At 36.2% G+C, this 27371-nt stretch overlaps 2 protein-coding genes and 1 long non-coding RNA gene across 6 annotated transcripts; all 3 read right to left on the bottom strand.

Annotated features, from left to right (window-relative positions):
* Positions 1-676: 676 nt before the first annotated feature.
* LOC136244183 (ephrin type-B receptor 1-A-like) lies at positions 677-17569 on the bottom strand. 4 transcript variants are annotated; one of them, XM_066035719.1, is made up of 12 exons: positions 17438-17569; positions 13763-13859; positions 9569-10069; positions 5654-6334; positions 5222-5331; positions 2694-3106; positions 2357-2641; positions 2150-2306; positions 1820-1912; positions 1655-1768; positions 1513-1598; positions 677-1092 (listed from the first exon to the last, which is right to left on the bottom strand). In XM_066035719.1, exons 2-12 carry the CDS (start codon positions 13836-13838, stop codon positions 897-899), a joined length of 2712 nt encoding a protein of 903 aa, XP_065891791.1. In that variant the 5' UTR covers positions 13839-13859; positions 17438-17569; the 3' UTR covers positions 677-896. The 4 variants fall into 4 exon arrangements, with proteins under 4 accessions (XP_065891791.1, XP_065891789.1, XP_065891792.1 ...); XM_066035717.1 differs by having other exon boundaries at positions 13763-13845; XM_066035720.1 differs by having other exon boundaries at positions 679-1092; positions 2150-2303; positions 13763-13845.
* A 3669-nt stretch (positions 17570-21238) lies between these two features.
* LOC136244185 (uncharacterized) lies at positions 21239-23203 on the bottom strand. The gene is made up of 5 exons (XR_010695072.1): positions 22865-23203; positions 22540-22814; positions 21640-21897; positions 21498-21583; positions 21239-21345 (listed from the first exon to the last, which is right to left on the bottom strand). It is a non-coding gene; the product is annotated as an uncharacterized lncRNA (long non-coding RNA).
* Positions 23204-24166: 963 nt separating this feature from the next.
* Positions 24167-27050, bottom strand: LOC136243959 (uncharacterized). The gene is made up of 3 exons (XM_066035498.1): positions 26535-27050; positions 24238-24543; positions 24167-24177 (listed from the first exon to the last, which is right to left on the bottom strand). Exons 1-3 carry the CDS (start codon positions 26785-26787, stop codon positions 24167-24169), a joined length of 570 nt encoding a protein of 189 aa, XP_065891570.1. The 5' UTR covers positions 26788-27050.
* Between the last annotated feature and the right edge of the window lie 321 nt (positions 27051-27371).

Raw genomic sequence — 27371 nt, 5'->3', positions numbered from 1 at the left:
TAACTTAATTATTCTCTGGATGATGTACTTTAGAATTTCATTTGTTAAAACATGAAGGTATGTATGACTGTGTGCACCCTCAGACGCTGTAGTTCTGCTAACTTAAGATGCTTACAATGCTTTACGCAAAAGGAAACATTTAAACTCAAGCATCATGTTTGTAACTAAAGAAAACACTATACATGTTTGTGTAGCTATATCAGAGTTAGTATTGAAATAAGCTATCAATATATGGTTCACTACACAAAAAGTATGAATCGGTAAGGCAGTACATTTGGCACAATGTTGAGATAGTATTGCAGAATGGGTTCAATTTCAACTCACATACTGGTATAATTTTTCCTTATAGTTTAATTCTGGATATTCTATTAGAGTACTAGTACAGTTGACCGTTCATATTATATAGAGTATTTATATTACACACATTTTAGTGATCATAATTCATAAGAGATTAGACCTTCCCATGCTTTTTCTACCTTTTCACTATCACGGGAATTGCACCTATACATAGTTTCTACTAAATAGCTTCCTAACTAGAATATAGTAAAGTTCCAGAGGGGTGCTACAGCATCCAAAACACTCCCTAATCCGATAGCTCTTGGGAATTGGTATACACCATTGATATACACATGCATAGAAAATAAATACCAACTTCTATGACAGCTGAGGCAGTACATATAGTTGCATTTTATGTTAACAATAAGGTATTATCATGTATAAGGATAATATACACAAGTAGAAAATGGTTACCTGGCAATAATTATCAGTAGTGGATGTAATAACTTATATAAGCAACATCTGTATACATACAAATTTCAGTGTCAGCAAAAAATTGGAATATGTAGTTATAAAAAGTACAAACATAATGTGCAATAATAATGAACTTGAAGGGACATTCAGTCAGTGGTGTAACTATGTTGAAGGTCAAGATGGAGTTGATGACCAGCAGCAAGTGGAGCTCCTAATGTCATTGAAGTTTGATTTGCTCCATTAGAAGTGGTCACTTCAGAGGTAGCCAGCAGTGTTCCATCAGGTTTCTGTAGTGTCTTCAATATCATACCAGAAAGTGGACGTTGTTTTGGGTCTGGATGCCTATAGTGATAATGGCATATACAAAAAAGAACTGTATGAATTGCTAGTAAATTTTATTCAATAAAATAAGAATGTTCACTATCTAGAGGCAATATTTTGTTTTGAAGCTGTCACCTATACCCTGTGAGGTTGTAATCAGAAGTTGTACAATAAATATTTTGAGAAGCCATGATGCTTTGCAAGCAGTATGCAGGTTAGAGCTCTCCGCTTGTCTGTGATGTCAAGTACATGGGGAATGCATTGAAGAGGATGAAGATGCTCACAGTGTGCTCTACAAGTAGTTTATGTCCAACTCCTTTATATTAATACTTCTGTAGTGCATTAAGTATAAGTATACATGTATCATAAAGCAATAATACTTTAGGACAAAATCTCTTTTAGAGAAGTTGATTTACTGTAATTCTATACTGACAGTCTCACCAACATTGTATCATCACTTCATATACAGCTCTGGGACAACCTGGTGGTGGTGGCAGTCTGTGTCCAGCTGTAATCTTTTCCACATACTAAATATTAAGAATATAATATATATTTGGTGAATAATATAAATACTTTTAGTTACCTGTCTAAGGGAAAGTTTTTCAAATGGCTTGTGACCGAGGCTCCACACTTCGTACATCACACAACCAAAACTCCAAACATCACTTCGTGTTGAGTATTTCTTGTAGAGAATTGCCTAATTATTAGGAAATTTAGAAAATACTCAGTATAAAGTCAACATCAGAACCTCAAGAGCAGTCCACTTGACTGGTATCTTTCCACCAGTAGTGACATAGTAGATGTCATCAGCCACATCTCGTGCCATACCAAAATCAGCTATCTAAAGGAATATGTATACACAATAAATGGCTTAATAGGAATGTGTATGATTTGAGTGTTTGTTATCATACTGATGATCTGTGTTCTTTAAAACAATAATACATTAATATAATATTATTATCAAGTTTCAAATTTTTAATAATTAGTTAGCCATTAATTTTAATCCAGATGCATGAGTATGAGGTGTTGTATTTCTCTGGAGACTACACGGTCTGTGGTTTGATAGTGAGTAACTTACCTTACACACATCATCACTTGATACTAGTACATTCCTAGCAGCAAGGTCTCTGTGTATGAAGTGTTTGCTGGAAAGATAGTTCAGTCCAGCTGATATCTGTCTGCAGAAACCCAACAAGTCATGTTTCATGTTATCATGTACCTCTGGTGATGTCCTGCTTTGTAACATCCATATAATACGTATGGTATAAACAATGGTAAAACTCACTTCTGTTTCATATCTAACAAAAATTCTCGGAGGTCTCCCTTAGGCATATACTCCAATACAATCATCATGTTCTCCTCTTCAGTCACTACTCCATGTAACTGTACTACATTGTTGTGTTGAAACTGACCCATAATGGCTGCCTCCCTCAGAAACTTCACTCTGTCTGACTCTAAACAGTTTGAGTTGAGTGTCTTCACTGCAACTTGCTTAGGATCAGTAGAACCATCTGTCCACAATCCCAAATTGACCACACCAAATTCACCAGACCCAAGTTTGTGAAGTGTTCTGCAGTATCACAATTAAACGAGCAGTACTAAATTTTATAATTATGACAAACTTGATGTTATCCTTTTTTAGTTTTCTAAACTTTCTCTCTTCAAACCAGGCATAGATATGTTCCTCTATATGTCCTGGGTCCTCATAAATCTTTTCCCCTTCAGGTAAGGCCTCAGCATACACTTCTTCATCCTCTAAGCCACTATTGAAATTCAGTGTAGAAGTCTCATACTCATATGGCACAGCTTGTTTCTCATAGTTTGGATTACTGTATGTGCTTGCTTCAAGGGATGGTAACTTCTGGTAGTCACTACTTTGGTAGTCACTGCTTGTGACCTTAGGCTGACCTTTTATAGTCTGAACTGGATCCAGATAAGGTATATATACTTCACTATTCCCTCCAACACCATTGCTTGTAGTGTAATCCACACTGGAGTAATAATTGTGATTGTCAATAGCTTCATAGGCAGCATCCTACAACAAAGTCAATAGTACTTAAAAGTTAACTAATTTGAATGGCACTGGCAGTTACATTTACAAGTATGTAAAGTTAAAGAAAGAGACCTATCTTAAGACCAGGAATTAACTTTTAAATCCTTGAAGTTCAAATACTAATTCAATGCTTCTTAAGAGGACAGAAAGTTTGGTCCATTAGTGACTGGCCCAGGCAGGCTTAACCACCACAGAACTACACTAGGGAATTATATATGGCACACTTGGGGAAATTTATAAATTGCACATGTGCATTAATGGACCAAAATATACATATGCTATGCATGCATTCCAATACTATGAATCATGGGAGAAACATACATAGTGGTATACTGTATGAAAGTTTAGGCTTTGAACTTTCAACCTTGTGATTGAATAACCTGTCCAGGAGTGTAAAAAGAGGGTATCAGGGAAACTCTTGCTTGAAGTTTAGTGTAGCAGGGACTGAACACACTATTTAGTTTGGCAGTAAAATTAGAAGTAGTGAATAGCAACAACATGCAGTGAGTACATACATAAATGATGCTACAAAAAAGTAAACAAACAAGTGCATGGGAAAATTTTACATTTGAGTAAGGATCATAAGCAATGAAACAAGGGAGGTCATGTGCCCATGCAGTTATACTAATGGGCATTTATCCTTAATTCAGTCATGGCTATATGCAGTACCACTTAAATGTAATGTTGTCTTGCGCAAGTGCAAGATGAGTGTGGCACCCATTTTGCTTGCAAGTATTCATACCAAACAAAATTGGATGAGTACTCATAAGTGAAACAGGTACCATGCCCTTTAATTAGCTCGTAATTTATTGCTCGCACTCTCATGAGACGACATTACATTTGAGCAGTACTGTACACTCTGAAGTAGGAATTAAGTGTCCACTATCGTTACCTTTACCCCCTTCCCCAAATATAGTAATATCAAAGAGGTGAACATGTGTTCAATCCCAATGGTTTTGTACTGGAACAAGCATGTTTTCATGTTGTAAACATGTTTGCACATCTGAATCATCCAAACTACATGTATGGGTTATATTTAAAGCTTCATAACTCACTTGTTCTTGCCCATATCAAAAGAAATGAGGGCTCAGGTGAATGAAAACCAACTATATGAACCAAGCACCTCTGCAATCGATCTAGTCACTATGGAAATAGCAATTAAATGCTTGCTCTGACTATGATTCAATTATACTGGGAAGGGAACAGCTATTCCACTTTATTTTCAGGTATGTTCTACCCATTACACAGTATTAAAAACAGAGAGCAGTGCTAGAGGTACCTCTGATCCCTACTATACAGTACTACCATATTGTATGATTAATATGCTGTATACACAGACAAACTGAATATGTGACCAGATTTTAGAAAATCAGCATTAATGTCACATTTTACAACTGCAATATTTATGATCAAAAAAATATCACAAATTTCTACTCAGTGATTAGATCAGTAGTCAGTACCCTGAATTACAAGAAATTCTGTGAAATATTTTAACAGGTGCATAAGTACTTCAGTGGTTACACATATAAGTGTATATTTCTATGTATTTCACACGTGACATTAAGACTGATTTTCCAAAATCAGGTCACATACCAATGATTCAGTATTACTTGCTAATATAATGGTTTGTGTGAAAGAGTAGGTTTTGCCACGTGATCATTAAATGAAAGGCTGGAGAGGCCAGGATTTTGAAAGAGTGTTTCCATTAGAAGCATGCATTAGTTACTGATATAGGCCCAGCTACTGAGAAACCTTGAACATTTCAAAATTCAACATACATAGCTATAAATAAGTACATTATAATGGAGGTATATATAATAATTGACTATCAACAAATTTTATAGACCCTTCTCACATTAGTTTATAATCATTAGAATATATTTGACTGCTCTATTAGAGTATCTCCTACTTCCCAGAGGAATAAACATGAGTCATCATTTGCCTGCTCATTTTCAGCTTAGTTCCATGCATTATACAGTAGTACATATACAGCATATAATAGCTGCAGGTGTAGATAAACCTTGCTTGTTTCATTTTTTTTATTTCTATCAAATTTCTAAGTTATAGTTTGAACATGACATGGGACAATTACCTTACCTTAATAGTAACAGATTCACCTGCTCCTGGTCTAGAATATTCATGATCAGTAGATGCTTTGCTTTTTACCAGTTTGTCAGGTGATGATGATGGGTGATAGTGAGGTGAGCCTTTGGCATATACATGTGGTCAATATACAGCTTTACATATGATGATTAAATGGTTAAACAAATGCACCATTGAGTAGAAAAATATGGTAAAACAGTTGGACTGCTAAAAGATATTTCAATCATTCTAAGTTTTCGTCTTACCAAATCAGCATGCTTGGAAGATATGCATAGAGACTTTGTAATTTTCAAAAGTCATTTAAGTATATTCACAGGAAGATTTTGGAATTGATCCACTATCTTAATTAAACCTCATGCATGTAAGAATCTGCAAACTGTTGATACATATGTTCAACCAACACAGGACCATCACAACTATCCCTACCTTGTGGAGCGTTGCCCATTCTCTTTCTTCCCCTTTTATAATACCACAATGTACCAAGTATTATCAGCAATATGACAATAATACAGATAAGAATACCAACAACTACACCAGCAATCACTCCGGCTCCACCAGATGAAGATGAGCCACCATTGCCAGTTCCTACACCACTGATTGCACTAGGAATGGTAGTAGCTGTGTCACTGTTGATAAGAGTAGGTGTACTGGTGGTAAGGGTACTTGCTGTAATGACATCTGATGTAATACTAGATGACACTAGTGATGATCCCATCCCACTAGTGGTGGAGGATAACATACTGGTAGAGATAATGGATGTGGAACTAACATCACTACTGTCTGTGACTGGAGTTTCTGAATGAGAAGTAGTTGATGGAACAACAGCAGCAGTAACAGAGGCAGAAGATGGTGCAGTAAAAGATTGATCATCTACTACACTTGACTGTGGTGTACTTTGAGAACCAGATAAAGCAGTTACTATAGCAGTAGACATTGTTGAGCTTGTGATTGACATATCTCCTAATACAGTATTGGTACAAGTAATATTGGCAGTGGATATTGTTGTACCACTGTTTGTCACAACCACTCCAGTAGTAGTAGCAGTAATAGTGATAGTAGAAGAAGTTGTCAACATAGTGATAGGTGGAAAGGTTACAACAGCAGTACCTAAATGAATGAGAAACCTATTAGCTACCGGTATACAAAGGTGTGTGTAACAGCATAATTATGATGAGTTCTCTGATGTAATATAAATTTTATACGTCAAACACCATGTTACAGTTTTATGTGTCCAAATACTACAAACTTCCACACAAATGATTGCAATTTAGTGGATCTACACATACACTTAAATAATTGTGATATGTACATGTTAAAATGTGGGCGAGTCAATTGCTTTGTTTATTTACCATAGTAAACATGGTTAATAGCATTTTCTGTGTGATGTGTATAAATACAAGTTTTAAAGTTGTACCAACTTGTATGATATAAACCCACAATATGGACAGCTTCCATATATGGGCTCAGAGATGCCAACCTCTAACCAGGAGACGTCAACTGTAGGATAGATACAAGTGCTAGGATATATGGTTATGATATTAAAGACAACCTATTCTTTCATTTCTTGCTTTAGTTACTACAGAAATTAGAGGTACTGGAAACTGTTCTGATTGTGATAAGTTGAATACCTGACATGAAAATATATTTTCACGAGGAGGAAACGTGACTGTGTTTGATTGGATAAGTGAATACTCTCTTGAGCCTCTACGATCACATAACAATTCCCAAACACCAGGATAAAATGTCACAGGTGATTCCCCTTGTGCTTGTTAACAGAACTCCCAGGAATTCACGATTCCTTCACATTCTACTTTATACTCATTATCAGTTAGTATGTATGTGCTATTTTCCTCAATAACATTGTCATCATAATCCAGTGATCCAGCACCACACTGTCTACTATTACTAGTACTTGCTATATAGTAATAATTCATAATATTATTTATTTATTTATTTAATTCGAGATTCACATATTTTGGTCATGGATATACCCATGTACACTACTAATGTATTTTACAATCTTTATCAGAACAGCCAAGCTGTGAAAAAAGGATGCAGCCTTCCAAAAGGGTGAAAAAAGTTGTGAAATCAAAGGTGGCAGCCAAGAAATGATTGCAATGATACTAACACCAATCATTTTTAATGATGATGGTGTGATTGGCTTTAACATCATTGCAACCATTTTCTGGCTACCACCTCTGATTTCACAATTTTTTTCACCCTTTTGGAAGGCTGCATCCTTTTTTCATAGCTTGGTTGTTTTGGTAAGGATATCACTTATTTTGTAATTATAAGCCCCAAAGGCCAACCTATCTTTGAGGCTTTCTTTCAACTTGTCTTTCTTTACTACAGCAATTGTTGAAGATTACTATTTATTTGTGTGAATCTATGTATTTATTTTAAATTTGAAACTGATTATCATGTAGCTATTAGGGTGACTTGCTACACAACTGAATCCTGTACAGGATGTTATGTATAGCTGAACCATCTGTAACAAGATCTACAGGGTGACTTTACAAGGCTGAATGCTCTACAGGGTGACTTGTTTGTAGTTGAATTGACTCTCTACATGGTGACTTGATTGAAAATGAAGGCATGTATCTCAGTGATAGCTGGGCGGATTCAACTCAAATTTGGAATAGGACATGCCCTACCCTGAGAACGTTTCCACAATAAAATGGTTAATTGCCATTCAGGAACTATAAAGCTACAGATACGTGAAAATGGAATTGTCTAGGTTCTGTACAACAAGCTTTAAAATACACACTTGTCTGTCGTGTGCCTGCACCGACCATACTTGGCTGCATAACACGCTATACTGCATCTGTGTCTTTATTGTAATTTGTTTTGTAGTAGTATCATAATAGAACACACATATATTCTCTGGACACTTCTAATACAACACACAAAGAATGTTCTAGGATTTCCACTGATAGATCTGAAACTTTTATTCTAGTGTGCTAAATTAGAACTTTCATTTATAAGGTAGAAATTAAATGAAGTGAGTAGCTGACAGCAGAGGTGGAGTGGTGAAGGATTTTGGCAAGTAGATGTGGAGGTCCCAGGTTCGAGCCCTGAAGAAAAGTTTCTGATGTTTTTGTGCACATTTTTTACTTATTGGTGACTGTTCTATTAGAGCATCTCAATCGAACTTTATGTTTGGTTTATGCATTATATCTCCTCAGTTAATAATCTCAGTACTTTCAAACCACAAAAGGCCTACACTATGATAGCTACTTCCTGTACGAGACTATTTTTCAAGTTATCCCATCATGCGGATTACCCTGTAGGCATGACAACAAATCACTTCTGTAATTGCACATAACTTCCTTGTTCTTAATTTAATCTATACTAAAATTGTACTGTAAATGTGCTGTATTATGCTCATACTGTCCTCCAAATTCAAAGAAATCAATGTGCAAGTAAGTTATTGCAAAGTATGCAATAAGTAAACAATTAAGAATACATAAGAAGATTAAGAAGAAAATATGAAGAAAATAAGATGAAATTTGAAGGCACATATCTCAGTGACGGCTGGACAGATTCAAGTCAAATTAATATAGGCTGTGCCCTACTCTGAGGAAGTTCCATAACAAAACTAGTTAATTCACTATTGAACTGAAAACAGCAGTTTCTTGGTTTCTATAAAATACACACTTGTTTGTTACATGTCCATACTAACTGTACTTGGCCACACGACACAGTATCATATGTCCTGTTGAAAATGTAATCACTACTTTAATTGTGACTGTAGCTATAAACTTATAATGTATGTCAATAACTAGTAGCTACAGTAGGCAGTAAGTCAGCAGCATGACAATAAATACTGTAGTGAATGAATGAATGGAAACTAGCTGCAGGCAACAAAAAAAAATGACCAAAATGGATTTATAGTACTGAAGTGAGCAAGCAATTGTTGCCATACATGAGGATCCAATAACTAAACTTGATAATGTTATACAAGTTCATTGTATTGCAGTGACAAATTTTTAGTTTAGAGCAACTAAAATACAGATGGATTTAAAAGGTCCAATAATGCCAGTAGTGAACTTTTAATAGACAGCCTATGGGCACTTATCACAAGGTGTTCAAGCACTTTGTTTTGCTGTTATGCAGCCTAATTGTTCCTTACAGGTGGCACAAAATAGGTACTAGTGATGAAACAGATATCCAGTCCACAATGAGAATCTAGTACATATTAAATGATAGCATGGAACCTCTTCTTCTAGTATCACCAGTCTCTAGTTCATTATTAAAATAATGATTTTAACTGTACATTTATTAATTGTAGAACACTGAATATGTTAATAATGCACTAATGTAGGTAGTTATAACACTCACCCATAATATGTGCTCTTATAGCAATGTTAAACTTTTCTCCTTTAAGTTTGAGTTTTTTAGTATCAATCGTACTTCGATTACCACTCACTTGATAAGTTTTACCATTATCATTGTCAGCAAGTAATAGTGGTCTTGTCAATCCCATATTAGAATACAACCCCACAAATGAATCCTTTGGTGCTTGAAATCGATCTGTTTCAGGCACGGTAAACATTTGACATGGAGACATGCTATCAGTAGGAGTAAATGTGACTATGCTTGACTGAACTAGTAAATACGTCTTCTTATTTTCCTCCCAAATTCCAGGATAAAATGTCAGTTTTGATACATTTTGTACTTGATAGCAGAACTCCCAAGCAATGACAACTCCTGTACAGCCTACTTTATAGTCTTTATCAGTTAGTATGTATGTTGTGTCTTCATCAACAATATTTTCATCATCATTCGTTGAACCAACAGTGACAGCATCTTTACAGTTCTTAGACCCCATGCCACTACTTACTACAGTGTATGAATGAATTATGATAATCTTTTACATGCTACAACTAGTGTGTACAAAAATTATATCCCTGGCACGCTACCATTTCTAAATACCATAGCTTTACTGTATCTATGTACAATCTGAGAAATATAGTTATAAGTCACTATTTATTATATGTGTGGGTATATGGTCGATAGCAGATTATGTATTTTGAAGGTTGCACTATTCACACAATATGCTATACAAGGTTGAACCCATGTTAGCTTGGATGATTGCATGGTCGTCCACTGTGGGGGTACATATCAGTTGTATCACATTGTGAGTTGCCTGATATGTACACCGTCACCCTCAGGCCAGCAGATCTTGCTTAGGTGTACATATCAGGCAAATTATGTAGGCCCTTGATATACTTAATTGACAAAAACACCTAAACCATTGGCTTATGTACATTATAACCACGCAAACATGGTCAAGCTGTATAAAAAGGGTGTGGCCTTCAAAAATCTAGGGTGAAAAGTTGTGAAATCAAAGATGGTGACCATGAAATACAGTAGTACTGTATATTAGGGATTATGAAGGTTTGGGCTTAAAATATCACCCCAAAACTAGCCTCACAACACCTTCATGGTGCTTTGGCAGTATTGTTTAGGTACAACCAAGCCCAAAGTACCTTCAGTACAACCTGAAATGCTTCTAAAATGTTGCTACAAATTTTTAAAAAAAATTAATCGAATTTTCTACTGTTTAACTGACTGAATGATTGACAGACTGACTGACTGACTGACTGACTAATGCCTTTAGACAAATGTAACTCAGTAGTGGCTGAGGATATGGGCTTGATTTTTCACTGCTCGACGTTGCTTCATCTTGAGATGTAGCATACTGCAGTTCATACAATGTACGTATCATAGACTTACCTTTGTCCTCCTTTGTGTCCCATTTCTTTTTGCTGACAGCCAAAGGTGTTGATTCACAGTAGCTTGTGCAATGGTTTCCCTACATTTGTAAACTAGAATCATTCATATTTTCCATGGTGACTGCAGAGGCACTTCTACTACTGTTCTTCATTTGTAACACTGTGAAATGAGTTGAGCATAGCTGAAAGTGAAGCACAATGGCCACTTTACTTTTGAGTCAGTAATTGATAGCTGGGTGATTCAGACAAAACATTAACTCTGGCACTCTCATTTCTTTTGACGCAGTATGCTCAGGTTCACCAGTCATAAAAATGTTACCAAAAAGTAAACAAATAAGTAAAAGAAAACTTAGGAATTTTATGTTTGATTAGGGATCATAGAAAAAAAGTAGGGAAACAAGGGAGGTCACCTACACCTGTAGATATACAAGTGGACATTTAATTCAGTCATGGGTATAGACTGAAATAGGAATTAAATGTCCATTAGTATATTTGCAGGTGTAGGCAACTGCCCTTGTTTCCCTACTTTTTTTTTTCTATGATCCCTAATTGAACTTAAATTTCCTAATACTTGTAAATTTTAATAATGGCTGTGCATTATTAAAGTTTATTATCATTAACATCATTGGAAATGGCTGCCACCTTTGACTTCACAACTTTTTTCACCCAGGCTTTTTGAAGGTTGCACCTATTTATATAGCTTGAATAGATTTCACTTCTTTCGTATTTACCCCAAAAACCAACCATAAACTGGTTTTGAGGTTTGTTTTTACACAAATCATTGTTCTTCTTATCTACAGATGCAATGAAGATGATATAAGACAATTTAGTGTTCTACCAATACAGAAAAATACCTACTGATCTGATACCAAAGCCAAAGGATCTATGTTAATGCTCTATAATTTTGTGTTTGCTTGTTCATGGCTATATAAAAGTGTATTATAGTGCCTGTATTTATCTTCAATAGTGTTTTATACCAAGTTAGGTATGCATGATTGTACTATTTGTCTAATAGGGTTTAGCAGTGACTGTTCTATTAGAGTATCTCAAATTTTCATGCAAAATGTGATAAGCTGCAGTTGCTCAATTTTAACAAAGCAAATCCTGCACTTTTAATGCAAGAATATACGATTTCTAGCCTGTTGTTACAAGTTTTACTAGCATAGCACTTATTTTGATGATATGATGATGACGATTGGCATCAGAGTAGGTCTTAATAGTAGCTATAATTATGCTACCCTGCCGAATGGCTATAATTTCAGCTTTGAATAAACTACAATGGTTTTGTATTGCAGAGTTTATTTGATTACTTTTGTAACACTCTAACAGAATACACATTTTTCGAGGATTTCTAATATAGAACACACATAGAATGTTCTATGTCAATCTAGATTTTCCATTGGTAGATCTATGAGATTACAAACCTTTAGCTACTATTGAATAGATTTAGCTAGAATTTTAATTTATAAAGTAAAAATTAAGTGAGGTGAATAGCCATGATGGTAGCGGCTGAATGGTTAAGGATTTGAGTGTTCAGTATGGAGGTCCCTGGTTCCAACACTATGAAGTTTTTTCAACATTCTTCATGCACCTTTTTACTCTGCGGTGACTGTTCTATTAGAGTATTTTGACCAAGCAATTTTCAGTTGTTTGGTTTTGCCTTGTAACTCTATAGCTGTCATTCTTTTAAACCACAAAAGGTTTAAGCTATGACGCATACTGATTTTTAGGTATTTTCATAAGCGGGTTACCCTGTAAAAGTGACAACAAGTTAGCCTTTTTTATTGCAATTAATTTTCCATAGCTCTATGACTGTACACATTTGAACCAAACTTGGTACATGATTGTGCTGGAATGTGTTCTTACAGTGTACCAAAGCTCAAGGAAATCAAGCTTTGCTTTTGCATTTTACAATGGTTTTAGTAAAGTGTGCAAAAAGAATAATTTAAGCCCCCTGAGCACCCTAAACGAAGGAAACAAAGCCGAATTTTAAGGCATGATTGTGTTCAATCTTGCTCATATTAATTTGGTATGTGGGGTGCTGAAGGTGAAGGGCATTTGCAGTACAAAATGATTCCAATTCAAGAAGGGAGTACGGGGCTATATATGCAGCATTAAAAATGCATTTTGTTTCTTTTGTGAATATACTCACAGTGTGGTGTGCCAGCTTTTTTGGCCGCACGACACACTACTGTGTGTGATTACATGTATTATAAGAAGTACGGGTCTGTAGTGTGCAGCATTTCAACATTTAAAATTGAAATCTAGCACTGTTAACCACCTTTTTGAGAACTTGAAAGCATGCATGGTCAAAACTCATCAACACAATGTTTTTGTCATACTCAACTCAAACAAACACTTAATATGCACAGCAAGTTGGAATCTTAAAATCTTCCACACATGCAGTATAACAATTACATCACTTTTCCTGAAGAAAGGGGGGATAAGTAATGAAAACTAATACCAACACCGTATAAATCTTATCTATTGTGTTACACCACAATAAAACATGTGTGCAATGAATCAAAGCAAGTTAAACAACTACTAATAGGCTTATAAATGACACATCCTTTGAGCACACAGCACTATCCATAACCTATTATATAACTTAATTTCAAACAACTTCATGTACTGTTGCAGCAATTGAAAATAAAAGTAACTATACAGAATACATCACTTTTCCTGTAATTGGGGGATGAATGATGAAAACTAATACCAACTATAAAATATCACCTTATACCTATTATGTTACACCACAATAATGATGAGTAACATAAACTGATCACACTGTACTTACCTGACACCATGTTCAGTAGTCCAGCCATGATGGAGATTGTTATGATCACATTCATATTAATGGTAGTAGTAAACATTTACCACCTGTACAAAACACCCTAACAGTGGATAATCCTTACTGGCTATATATGGATGTGAACAATATTAGTCATATGACACTCAATGAATTACAATGGCTATCTTCATTGCACTGTAATTTATATATGTACTTAGAAAATGGTATGCATGCAGGCAAACCTTTGGGGGGGATATCTGGATTTTCTTACTGACTAAAGACGTTCATTACAAACCTTTGGGGGGGGATATCTGGATTTTCTTACTGACTAAAGACGTTCATTATGGTTGATTAACCAACAATCAATTTGACAACACCCCTGGACACCAAAAACTACTTTAGCACTAGCAGCTACATATATTTTGGAATGATGCAATAGAAACCTCAGTTCTCCTTCAGTTTTTCTTTCACAATATTCTAACACCACATATTGTTTATAGTTTTGCAATGATTGCATATTTGAAACAAAACATCACTCTTCTCAAAATTTCTTTCTCCATGACCTATTATGCATACTGTAGCTGCATGGAAATTATTCAGTTTGACAATAGCCACAAAAGGCTAGATTGCTAATTTCTCATTGGCCACTTCCATATAAGTGGCATGCAGTCATTTTTCATTATTGGAGGAAGATGCAATTGATTACCAAATATTGCTTTGTAGGGGGAAAGAAGGGAGTTCCATCCAAGTCAGAATGCATTAGGGGCCTTGAAATCACCAAAACCTTTCCTTCATATTGTCAGTGTGTTTAGTGAATTGCTGGAATTATAACCATCATGCATCAGGTTTCCAAAAATGGCAACTTCATAATCTCTTCCACCTTGCCACATACTGTAATTGATCACATGCAGAACATTTCAAAACTAGCAGCAAAGACATGTTTCTTCTTCCCTGCTAAAGAACAAATGTTAAAGTGTGAATATAAGCTCTTAGAAGGCCTTCTATGGCAACTCACAACTATAAAATAGGCCTAAACCTACTGATGAATCACACATTGCAGGGACTGTCCTCACTTCTACACCACATAACTCTAGCTCACCTCAAAAACAGGCTTGTGGTAGCAAATGATGGCCTACATAGTCTCAGAATATAACCAAAGTATTATATTCAGTTGGCTCATAAATGTATAAACAATAGACTATATGCATGCATGGTCTAATTATTCACTATCGCATACCCATACAAAAGTACGGGTAGCAAATGCGGCTCTAGTTATAACTCACCACTAACACTACAGACTCGGCTCTTCTTTCCAGCTACTATTCTATACAGGTAGAGGAATCTATTGAAGTACTGGTAAGTGCATGGTTTTTGGCAGTGCATATAGTCTATTACAACAGCTGTTAGTAATGGTGCATGACACTGAGAGGTTTCTGGTTGATATATTATATATGAATTATATTTTTATGTTTGAACTGACATGGTGTTATATTTCAAAGATTTATGTATGTCAGCTGTGTACACACTGCAGAAATCCAATACCACTCAAGTGGGTCAATAATATCCATCACTGAGATAGCTAACTATCACCCTCCTTCCTTCACTTTGTGGCTTTTGATAGATAACTATAAACAGCAGGCTTGCAAGGCATCGCATGCTTTTGTAATAACTATCAACATAGATGTAGTCCTTAGTCATATGTGACTATATACAGAAACTAAAGCCAAACTATTTCAATTCATTGTGGGTAACTATGAGAGAAAACCATCATTATCATGAATAACATAGTGCTAGTAAGTGAGTGAGTACTTGGACACACACAGCCACAGATAAGGCAATACAAATGCCCGGGTGTGGCAAGTAGCAATACTCAAAAAAATTGACTACACTCAGTAAATCAGAATAAAAGCCATCAAAGTTTCAGATCCCCTACCATTCTCAGCAATCTTTTGTGAAAATTTTTCTTGACAAAACACCAGCTGCTAAGTAAAAAAATCCGTCTGCAGGTTGATTTAGTGACCCGCAGTAGTTCATCAAGAACTTTCAGTGCTGCATGACTGAAATAAATTTTAGTGATTACTTTGAGTTCAATACATTGTTAGCAATTCCGGAATTCCGTAAATTTAGCATAAATTTTTCTCCGTGAATCTTCCATTGGAGAGTTGGCACAATCAATTCGCTGCCGTAAGAGTGATTGATCAAGCAATTAGATCGTTTCTAGGGTTTCTGGGGGCAAGGAATACGATGGTGCAGTTAGTTTCCTGCTACAAATATGTTTGTGTGGAGTTTTATGCCAATTATAAGATTATTTTGCAATATAGCCACCACAATGTTATGTTCTCTTTGCAAGAAACGACCCAGCAAATGTTAGTTACACCAAGGTGAGCATTTTTGTCCATGTAGGTTTCAATATTACTATGCTAAAGTCAGCAAATTTGCACCACAAATAGCTCATCTCTTTGATGCACCATTTTGGTAGCTGTCAAGGAGCTGTACAGTAAGAGAAAAATAATCATACAAGCAGCTATAAATCAACAGCACAACTCCTTGCTTTGCATGCACATTGTATTTTTGAGTGGAGATGACTGGTACAGAGTAGTTGGACTTCACCATGTGTGTGCTGTTTTGCCATCTGCAAGATGCTAAATGCAATCACCTATTTAGTGGCTTTCTATGGAGGTGACCTTTATTCAAAGGGTCTTACAAGTAAGATTACACTCTGGTCCATGTATTAAGGTATTTATAACAGAAAACAGAAGTTCAAAATATTGTTGCAAAGCTCACTTATAAGCATTTGTTCAATTGTGCCATTTTTGGGACTATTTTTAATGGAAAGATACGGAGAAAATTTTGCCTATTTTCAAGGACAAAATTGCTTATAACTCCGACATCCTATGACGGATTTTTAAAAACTAAGTGTTTATGAGATTCTCAGGGAGTACTGTACAAGGCTATGCTAAACAAAAACTATTTATATTAATTTTAAAATTCTCCCGGAATCGCTAACACTGTGTACAAGGTCGCACTCCCTAACTTTAAAAGTGTTTTCTTCTACTATCAATGCTTTCCGTTATTGTTTTTTTGTATCCATGGCATTCTTGTGGAACACTATTCCTGAGGACATTTTGTCACGAAGCCAGGTTAAACATTTCAGATCTAGATTGAAACAGTTTATTTTAATGTGATTGTTTAATTCTGTACTTGTATTGTGTATGTTGTTCTGTTTTTGTAATTGTATTTTTGTAACTGTAAAGATTGTATGTAAGGGTATCACCTTGTACAGGCACATGCCTTTTGTGTATCCCTTTAAACAATTTGATAATAATAATAATAAAGTCATGCGATCACTGCATGGTTCTATTTACCGAACGCTACACTCAGCTAAGCACAATGTAACATAACCTGAAACTGAAATCATAAATTCTATTATAGCTAACACGTTGAGTGAATAGCTAGGTGGTGCGGGTTTGATGGCTTTTGTCAGTATACCAAATGCAGCGCCGGCCGGCATGTTTATTAAAACGACTGAGTCGATTACTGTTTGAAAATCTTCTTCTTATTATTATTATCATTTAATAGGCTTTAATATTTATAACAAAATGTACCAATTCAGGCAGCTAGACTAGTAACACACAGTACATAGTTCGAGTAGCTAGCTACACACGGACGATGAAGACTTACCGGCCGATCAGTTCACTCGATCATATGACACGATGGTCAGTAGTTTAAAGTCCGTGACAACTGCTTCAGTTCATGTGTCAGTCAGCTGCTTCAGTCCTGTTCAGCTCTCGTTTCTTGTCTCGCGTGATCGCGTCAACGTTTTCGAAATATAATATTAACTTCGGGCGCTTAGTTTTGTTGCCGTAGCATTGTACTACCCAGTACAATCAGCTTTTGATAGCTGTACGGGAATAACTAAATTTAATAGCTAAATGCATAGCTACATTTTTAATTTGCAGAAGATTATCATGACACATGTACACCAATTATTGCTAACAGTCAATGATTTCGCTGGGAATTTGTATAGGTAATCGCACACATTTGAGTGCAATTTTGGTTGCTACGAATACAATTATTCCATAATTGCACGAAAATGTGTGTGATTGCCTACTAATCACATAGTGACCACCCTTCATGGTTTGTAGTACACATCTATCCAGTTCTATGCAGCCATTAACTTTTACCAGTTGATTGCATCATCCTTCTTTGTATTACATCATTTGTTGTTGTACTTAAAAGGCTTCACACGTCAATGACTCTGATTGGCTACTCAAAATGTCTACACATGTTGCACTTAAAAGGTTTCTATTGTCAGCTTATTTGATTGGCTATTCATTATATCACTTTATAACAAGGCTTCTGTTATTCTGCTATTTTATTGGCTCGGTTACAGTGCAATTACAGAAACAAGGCCATGCGATTTGGGATGAATTGCATTCCTACTATTGAGATTAATGTATGGCAAACTAAATCACTATGTGATTAAAACAAAAATGAGCAGCCGGACTGACATTTTCTCTAGTAAGGCATTTGACAAAGTATCCCACCAGCACTTGTTCCACAAAATGGTATCTGAGCAAAACTGCTAAACTGGATAAAACATTTTTGTTTTGCAAAAATCCCAGCGTGTAGTAGCTAGTTGAGGGTCAACAGAGTGATTCCTCTACAGTATAACTTCCGGTGTACCCTATGCAGGGTACTGCTCCCCTCCCCACCTTAATTACTCTTCCTGTGCTTTATTAATGATTTGATATATTAAACTACATGCTGATAATGTGTTAGCTACTTTATGCTTCTATATAATTCATACAGAGCAGGATTGCCAACAGTTGCAGAGAGATCTGGATTCTCTCGGAAAATGAGTTGAAGCATGGAAAATGGTATGTAACCCACAAAAGTGTTAGTTTCTCAGAATAACCAACAAAAAGCATCCAATTCTAAACCAATATAAATTTCAAAACAAAGAAATTAAGGAAGTTGCCCATGCTATAAGTAGCTACTGATATGTGATAATCACTTGGTCTGAACATATAAAGCAAATTACCAACAAGGCTAACAGGGCCAAAAGTTTTCTGTAATGTAACTTGAAATTCAAAGTAATTGTTACAAAGCGATGGTAAAGCCTATATTAGATTATGTCACCACACACGCACACAAAGGATATCAGTTTGATAGAAAGAAGTCAGAGACAATTGCAAGCAGCAAGATTTGTGATGAATAACTTCTCTTCGGCCAGCATTGCACAAATGGTAACAATCCTTAACTGGTTATCCTTGCTGAATGTAGAGAAGAACAGAAAGCTTTTATGATGTTTAAGATTACTAATCACCTTGTGACATCTCAGCAAACTCTTACCTAACACCTGTACCCATGTTACATGATACAAGAGGCCATAGGCGGTGGAGACGGGGGGCCGGGGGGGCCAGGGGGACCATGGCCCCCCACTTTTTTGGGACACTGTTTGCAAGAAAAGATCGAGATACTCTAATAGAACAGTCAGGATCTAGATACTCTAATAGAGCAGTCACAGTATTCAGAGAAGCAATGTAGCAAATTACTTAACTACGTATGTGTAGTTATAAATAAGGAGATATATTTGGTGGAGAGCAGCTATTGTCAGCAGGCTGTGACCTTTTTTTTTTTTTCTTTTTTTTTAAAATTTATTTATTTATCTATTTAAATTTATTTTATTTTATTTTTGTTTTGTTTTCAACTTACAGCTGGTCTGGCCCCCTCACTCTTTGGCCTGCTCCACCGCCCCTGCAAGAGGCCATGCCACTAGGGACCTGCTGAAGGCTGAAAGCCAGTACAGCAGAGAGCAAGGAAGAGAGTCAAAAGTCTAGCAACTTGATCCAGTGCCTAAGGAACCACACAATCCAACATCTCACTGGAATCATTTTCTCTGCATTAAACTTCTACTTATATAGTTGCAGAAAAACTTTATTATTAGAAAGTTTTCAAGATGGCTGGTGCTCTTTTCATCTCTCCATTCCACACCTTAATGTTTAGCATGATAGTTTTCAGCATACTCTCAGCCCCAGATCTGCTCTTGTGTTGAAACCACCCAGTATGAGCATAGTAGTCAAATTTCATACAGATAAGTAGTTTATGAGCAATGGAGGCTGCTAAATCAAAATACTCTAATAGAATGGTCAACTATTCTGTTGAGGACTTTTTCTTTCCTTTTCTTTTTTGTTTTCAAGTGTACATGTCATGTAGAACATGCATTAGTTAAATACTTCCTATGTAAGGAAAACAGACCGGTGTGTAATCTGAATTTAACCATTACCAATAAATGCACCAAACATGCCCACGTACCAAAGTTGACCATTTCATGAACTGATCTCATATTGATGCTTTCAACAAAGCATTCAATTATACAGCTCCTTGTAACCACATAAATATGTTTTCAGTTTAAAATATGTTTTCAGTTTATCTACCAACATGGCATAATTGGATTAAAATGCTTCTACATAATTTTAGAATATGAGAAAGTTTAAACGTACACAGTAAAACCAACCTAGTGACTGTCACTACTAAACGTAGTGATGATCACTACTAAACGTAACGATGATCACTACTAATTTTGTTGTGACCATCATACATTCCATGTAGTGATGCCCACTATGTACTACACTGTATGTATACATAATGAGGGTCACTACAAGAAAGTAGCGAATGTCACTATTTAAGCACTGTAGCAGAAATTAGAAGTTAGCAAGTCTACAGTGTCATCCTCCTACTTCCAGAGATTCCATTCTCAGCCAAGTTCTGCTAACATTAAAGGATTTCTTTTGATAACAACTAGGGTAATTGAAAGGTATTAAACTAAAACTGTTGTGTATCTACTATTGCATACATATGCTACTGCAATAATTTAGTACCTCTTTAGTGTAGATCCAACCCCAATGTATATCTATACTTGTTACTTAGTATAAAATACAATGCCGTGCAAGTTCTAATAATAATTAACTTTCTACATCGCACATAATGTGATATTTCTAAGCATTTGTAATTGCATATCAAAAGTTTTCCTTCAGCCGTATATTAGTATACAGTAAGTAATGAATAGTGAATGATTGCTTGTTTCATTAGAGTATAATTTATGCTGAATGTATATACTTGGAAACACCTCCAATGTCTGTGTTAAACAAAGCACAATCTGTAAGCCACCAAATAGCCATGCTTAGCTGCATGCACATTTCTTCTTGCTTTCTAATCTTGAACATTCATTCAGAATGCCTTTAAAGGTTAGCACTATACACTGTCCTTAACTCTACATAGTTATCTTCAGTACATACAGAACTGTATTTCATATTCTTTTTCATGAAGGCATAGGAAATATAGACACACAATAAAATAAAATAAAACATAAAATTGAGTTTGATGTCATTCAGTCAGTGGTGTAACTATGCTGAAGGTCAAGATGGAGTTGATGACCAGCAGCAAGTGGAGCTCCCAACATCATTGAAGTTTGGTTAGCTTCATTAGAAGTTTTTACTTCAGAGGTAACCAGCATTGTTTTATCAGGTTTCTGTAGTGTCTTCAACATCATTCCAGAAAGTGGACGTTGTTTTGGGTCTGGATGCCTATTACATATAATGTCTATTACATAATCTGTTTTGTGTTGTAATAAAATAGCTCAACACAATTATTGCAATATTAACTAATGCAATACATTTCACAGTATATACAGTTTGAAATAAGTAGCAAATTAGAACTGCACACTTAATAGTCTCACCAACAATGCACCATCAGCTCATATACAGCTCTGGGACAACCAGGTGGTGGTGGCAGTCTGTGTCCAGTCGTAATTTTTTTTACATACTAAAAAAGAATATTGCACGAGGGAGAAATTTAGCATAATATTATATTGTGGTTACCTCTCTTCCAGTGAGTTCTTCAAATGGCTTGTGACCCAGGCTCCACACTTCATACATGACACATCCAAAACTCCAAACATCACTTCGTGTTGAGTACCTCTTGTAGAGAATTGCTAAATTATTATTGTAATGTAATGAATGCTGACTATAACTGAACATCAGAACCTCAAGAGCAGTCCATTTAGCTGGTATCTTTCCACCAGTAGTGACATAGTAGATGTCATCAGCCACATCTCGTGCCATACCAAAATCAGCTATCTAAAAGAACACAAGTACATAAACACTCAAGTAACATGATTGGGTACATCTACTGATTTACAGTTGTATGTAGGTTCTGTATAATATAATCTCTCCTTCACAACACACCTTACAGATGCTATCACTTGATACTAGTACATTCCTAGCAGCAAGGTCTCTGTGTACAAGGTGTTTACTGGATAGATAGGCCAACCCAGCTGATATGTGTCTACAGAAGCTTAGTAAGTCATGTTTCAGTTCACTACAGGGGCGGTGGAGCAGGCCAAAGAGTGAGGGGGCCAGGCCAGCTGTAAGTTGAAGACCAAAAAAAAAAAAAAAAAAAAAAGGTCACAGCGAGCTGACAATAGCTGCTCTCCACCAATTACATCTCCTTATTTATAACTACACATACGTAGCTAAGGACTTTGCTACACTGCTTCTCTGAATACTGTGACTGCTCTATTAGAGTATCCAGATCCCGACCGTTCTATTAGAGTATCTCGATCTTTTCTTGCAAACAGTGTCCCAAAAAGTGGGGGGGGGGGGGGGGGGGGGGGGCATCCCCCCCCCCCCCCGTCTCCACCGCCTATGGAACTTCACTACGACCTTCTGGTGGAGTTTGGTATTGAATACCCAGTGGATGCAATACTGTTTAAAACTCACTTCTGTTTCATATCTAACAGAAACTCTCAGAGGTCTCCCTTAGGCATACACTCCAATACAATCATCATGCTCTTCTCTTCAGTCACTACTCCATGTAACTGTACTACATTGTTGTGTTGAAACTGACCCATAATGGCTGCCTCCCTCAGAAACTTCACTCTGTCTGGTTCTAAACAGTTTGAGTTAAGTGTCTTCACTGCAACTTGTATAGGATTAGCAGAACCATCAGCCCACAGACCACACCAAATTCACCAGATCCAAGTTTGTAAGAAATTCTATGTAACAATTTAGGATGACAGCTTTACTCTGTGTATTTTATACAAACCTGATTTCATTCTTTTTTAACTTGTGAAACTTTTTTTCTTCAAACCATGCATAAATATGTTCTGCTATGTGTCCTGGGTCTTCACATAAATCTGTTCTCCATCAGGTAAAGTTTCACTGTACATATCTCCCACTGAATCATCATAAGTAATAGTTGATATAGAAACTTCATACTCATTTGGTACACCCAGTGCCTCATATATTGAGTTCTGATACATATCATGTAGGAGAAGCTCCTCATAATCATCTCTGATCACATTGGGATGATCTTTGATGTAATGCTCCTTGTCAAGTTCCACATAAGGTAATGCTTTATTATTCTTAGTAACACCATTATTGATATAATTAGGGACCCGCCGATTATGCTCATAATTTTACCTAATATGCTATGCTGCACTGCTCAAAAATTTACCTATTATGCTTAAATTTATGCTCAATACTTACCTATTATGCTCAAATTATGCCCAATTATTTATGCCTCAGTTCTCATGCTCTGCTAATAATTTCCAGCTTATGGATAAATTATAGTGGCTGAAGCACAAACTTACTTGTTAAAATGCATATCACAGAAAAGATCGATATACTCTAATAGAACAGTCAGCTATGTGATTGTTCTATTAGAGTTACTGACTGTTCTATTAGAGTATATCGATCTTTCTGTGATAGCTATTTTTATAAGCAAGAACTCATACTGTTACAAAATATTCTACCTATTATGCTAGCATTATGCTCAATGCTTTCAGGGACCTATTATGCTCATAATTATGCCAGCATAAATCGGCGGGTCCCTAGATGTAATCCACACTGGAGTAACAGCTGTGACTTTCAGGAGCTTCATAGTCGGCCGGCTAAATCATCACACGTACATTCCATATTATTTTTAAACGTATCAAATGTACTAGTATTATAAAATTAGAAACTGCATACTCAATAATTACATATTGTACCTTTACAGTTTCAGGTGCACTAGAATATCGATGATTACTGAATGTTTTAGAATTTTCAACTTTATCAGATGAGGGTGGAGAACGATAGTGAACTGCAAAACACATTGAGCAAGTGTGTACATATCATGCAGTATAGTAGCGCTGTATAGTAGGGATCACAAAGGTTCCACACTTTCCTGCTATAAAACATCACCTAAAAACCAGTCTCATTTTTTCTCTCATGATGATTTGGCAGTATTGATTAGAAGCTCAAATGTGTATTCAAAGTGACCTAATTTGCTTCTAATGAGTTTGAAATAAAATAGATTTTTATTTAACTGATTTTCTACTGACTACCTAACTAACCACTGATGCTTTCAGCTCTCATCTATGTATACAAATCTGAACTCATTTACGTATGTGTATGTAGCTGTTGGAATATATTCACCTTGTGTAACATACTTCTTTCTCCTCTTCCAATACCACAATACGAATATTATCACTGATGTGATTGCAACACAGACCAGAATACTCATAACACAACCAGCAATGACTCCAGCTACACTAGATGAGGAGTCACCATCACCAGCTCCAGCACCACTAGGCACACTTGGACTGCTCATAGTTGTGGTGACTGCTTCGGTAACAAAAGGACTGAGTGTAGTACTTGAGCTGCTGTTTTCCCCAATTATTATTCCAGTAACTGTAGTTGCTGTTGTCATAGTTATAGGTGAAGGGGTTACAACACTGGTACCTGTGTTGATATATAGAACGTGTCACATACAGTGTACGTCATATGGATATTTTGAAACCACCAACATTGTTGAAGTGATAATGACAAGTCCTCAGTCACATGCGACTATACATAAGGCAAGGAAAATGTAATTATAGACAGTAAAAAGTAATTAGTCTAATTATGAGCATAAAATATTTTCTGAGAAGAGCTGATGGCAATGGCTGCTGCTTTATTCTATTCCAGTAATATGCACAGGCTCACCACGCCTAGTTCCAACAGGGGCGGATCCAGGGGAGGTTCAAAGGGTTCCATGGAACCCCCCTTTTGAAAGAGCCTTTCTTACTTGAGATATTCTAATAGAGCAGTCATAGTGTTCTTAAGAGTAGCAGTGCAGCAGGCTACATGTGGAGTTGTAAATATAGTTGGTGAGGGTATCTATGTTGAGGGGCAGCTATTGTCAGGTGGTGATGAGCAGTGTAGCAGGTTACATGTGGAGTTATAAATAAAGAAATATAGTTGGTGAGGGTAGCTATGGTGAGGGGCAGCTATTGTCAGTAGGTGATGACTTCTTTTTTAGTCTTTGATTTACAGCTAGGCTGAAGTTGCAATTCCAGAGTGGAACCCCCCTTTTAAAATGTCTGGATCCACCAGGAAATCTAGTGGAGCCTTGAGGCCCATAGATATAGTAAGCCCATGTACTAATAAAGCATATGCTTCTATCATGCCACACTACTTCTGATGTAGTATGACATGTATAGCTAATAAAAAAGCCACCTATATGAGGGATAAATCATGATATTATTATCGTCACTCAAAAACATCAAACCCTCAACAGTTTTGACTAATTTTAGCTACAAATTTTATAGCGGTTGATCCAGGACCTGGCAAGGAGCTGAGGTTACAATAAGAAACCTTTGTACATGAAGCAAGGTTTGGGTCAAGGGTGGATTTATGGGGGTGGGGGGTGCATTTGGTGCTGAAGCACCCTCTCCAAAATTTTAGTGTACTAGCTAGAGAGCTACATTACTGGTGAAACTGCATCTAAAGCAAGCATGGGAATGAAAAGAACAAGAGGTGAAGAGCTAATCTCCTGTAAGAATTAACAAGAGGGGGTCAAAATTATAGTTCAGCATTAAAACTGCTTTGCTAAATTGCTATTGAAATACTCTAATAAAGCAGTCAACTACTCCAATAAAGCATCCATCACTATAAAGCTCTTTTAAATCACACATAATATCCTGACTACCAATTGCTTAAAGATATACTTTTATGCACAATTCTTATTTGCAAGTCAAAAAAAACTTCTTTTGGTGTAATGTGTAGTGGCCTAGTGAGTATCTAGCTACAAACTTGACACTTGGGTTGAAATGCTTCCTATTGCAACTAAATTATACTAAAATTTAAAATTTAACAGACTTAGTAGAGCTTCTGAGGGCTGCACCCTCAAAGTTACTTTATTACTAAGCCCCACACATTTTCTAAATTTTTAAAATAGCTCCAGAACAAAAAAAGTGTTACCAATTATCCCTTCTGCTATATCATTGTGTTTGTTCTTTATCATTATACTGTAAATGTTGAAAGTACTCCAATACAGCATCACCTTAAATCCAAACTTTCCAAGGAGATACACAGTATGAATCAGGAATTCCAGTAATTGCCCTTATATGGTGAAAATAAATTGAAAACTCTTTGCAAAGTTTGTATCCCCAAACTCCCTAGATATAAAGTATGCTCTTCACACTCTGTCACTATAGTTGTATCAACCAGTTTCCACTTTTCTTAGCCCCCAATTCAAATAAATGCCCCCATAGCTTAAGTTAGCACCCTCCTTGGGAATCCTAGATCCGCCCCTAGAGTATTTTGATCTAGAGAGGCAATACTATCACTAGTGTTTTATAGACTAGCTCCTACACTTACACCACTGAAGTGATGTGTAGCTAGAACAAGAGTACTATAGATGTATGTAACCACATAATGTAAGCAACACAGAAGCAAATTAGTATACTCACCTATGTGCACCCTGATAGCAATGTTGTAGTTGGCATCGTTAAACACATTACCTATAACATCATCTAAATTACCGCTGCCTTGATATGTATTTATGTGAAAAGGAAAAGTGTCAGTTGCAAGCAAAGCTACATGAGCTCTTCCTGTGTTAGAGTACAATCCCAAAACAGAATCTTTTGGTGCATCAATCTGTTCCATTACTGACAGGTTAAATATCTGACATGACGACAGTTCCATTAGGTGTGAATGTGACATTGTTTGATTGGATGAGAGAATAATGATGATTACCAAATAATTGCCCAGTGAAGCTCCAAAGACCAGGATAAAATGTCACTGATGATTCACTTTGTGCTTGATAACAAAATTCCCAAGCATTTATACCCCATCACATGGTATTGTGTAACCAGCCAGTATGTATGTTCTGTCTTCATCAATAACATTATCATCATGATCTTTTGACCCAGCAGTGACTGGACCTGAACATTATTCACCAATGGTAACTATGGTAATTATACAAATGTAAGTGAAAAATCAGGAAATTATAGAGATCATGGAAATAAAGGTTGTAAAACAAGGAGGGTCACCTACACCTGAAGATATATATATATATATACTAGTGGACATTAAATCCCTACTTCAGTATATATACCCATGACCGAGTTAGGGAGTAAATGTCCACTAGGATACCTTTAGGTGTAGGCAATCACTATACTTTTTACTTTGATGATTCTTAAAATTATGTTTGGTGCTACTCAGGTTGGGAAATATTTCATTAAATCATCATGCAATATTGCCTAATCAAGTGCCCACAATACAGTTATCGCATGTATTTTTAGCCT

This window comes from Dysidea avara, chromosome 14, assembly GCF_963678975.1.
Source record: "Dysidea avara chromosome 14, odDysAvar1.4, whole genome shotgun sequence".
NCBI lineage: Eukaryota > Metazoa > Porifera > Demospongiae > Dictyoceratida > Dysideidae > Dysidea > Dysidea avara.
The sequence above is the reverse complement of the archived record's forward strand: the minus strand, read 5'-3'. Positions and strand labels throughout refer to the sequence as shown.

Coding starts and splice junctions, on each gene's coding strand:
- LOC136244183 (XM_066035719.1), bottom strand. CDS start 13,838: ATGTTTACTACTACCATTAATATGAATGTGATCATAACAATCTCCATC. Junction 3,107..5,221: donor GTGAATCTGTTACTATTAAG/GTAAGGTAATTG, acceptor ACTTTGTTGTAG/GATGCTGCCTATGAAGCTAT. Junction 1,769..1,819: donor TCAAGTGGACTGCTCTTGAG/GTTCTGATGTTG, acceptor CCTAATAATTAG/GCAATTCTCTACAAGAAATA.
- LOC136243959 (XM_066035498.1), bottom strand. CDS start 26,787: ATGTCACATTCACACCTAATGGAACTGTCGTCATGTCAGATATTTAAC. Junction 24,544..26,534: donor TGCTATCAGGGTGCACATAG/GTGAGTATACTA, acceptor ATATCAACACAG/GTACCAGTGTTGTAACCCCT.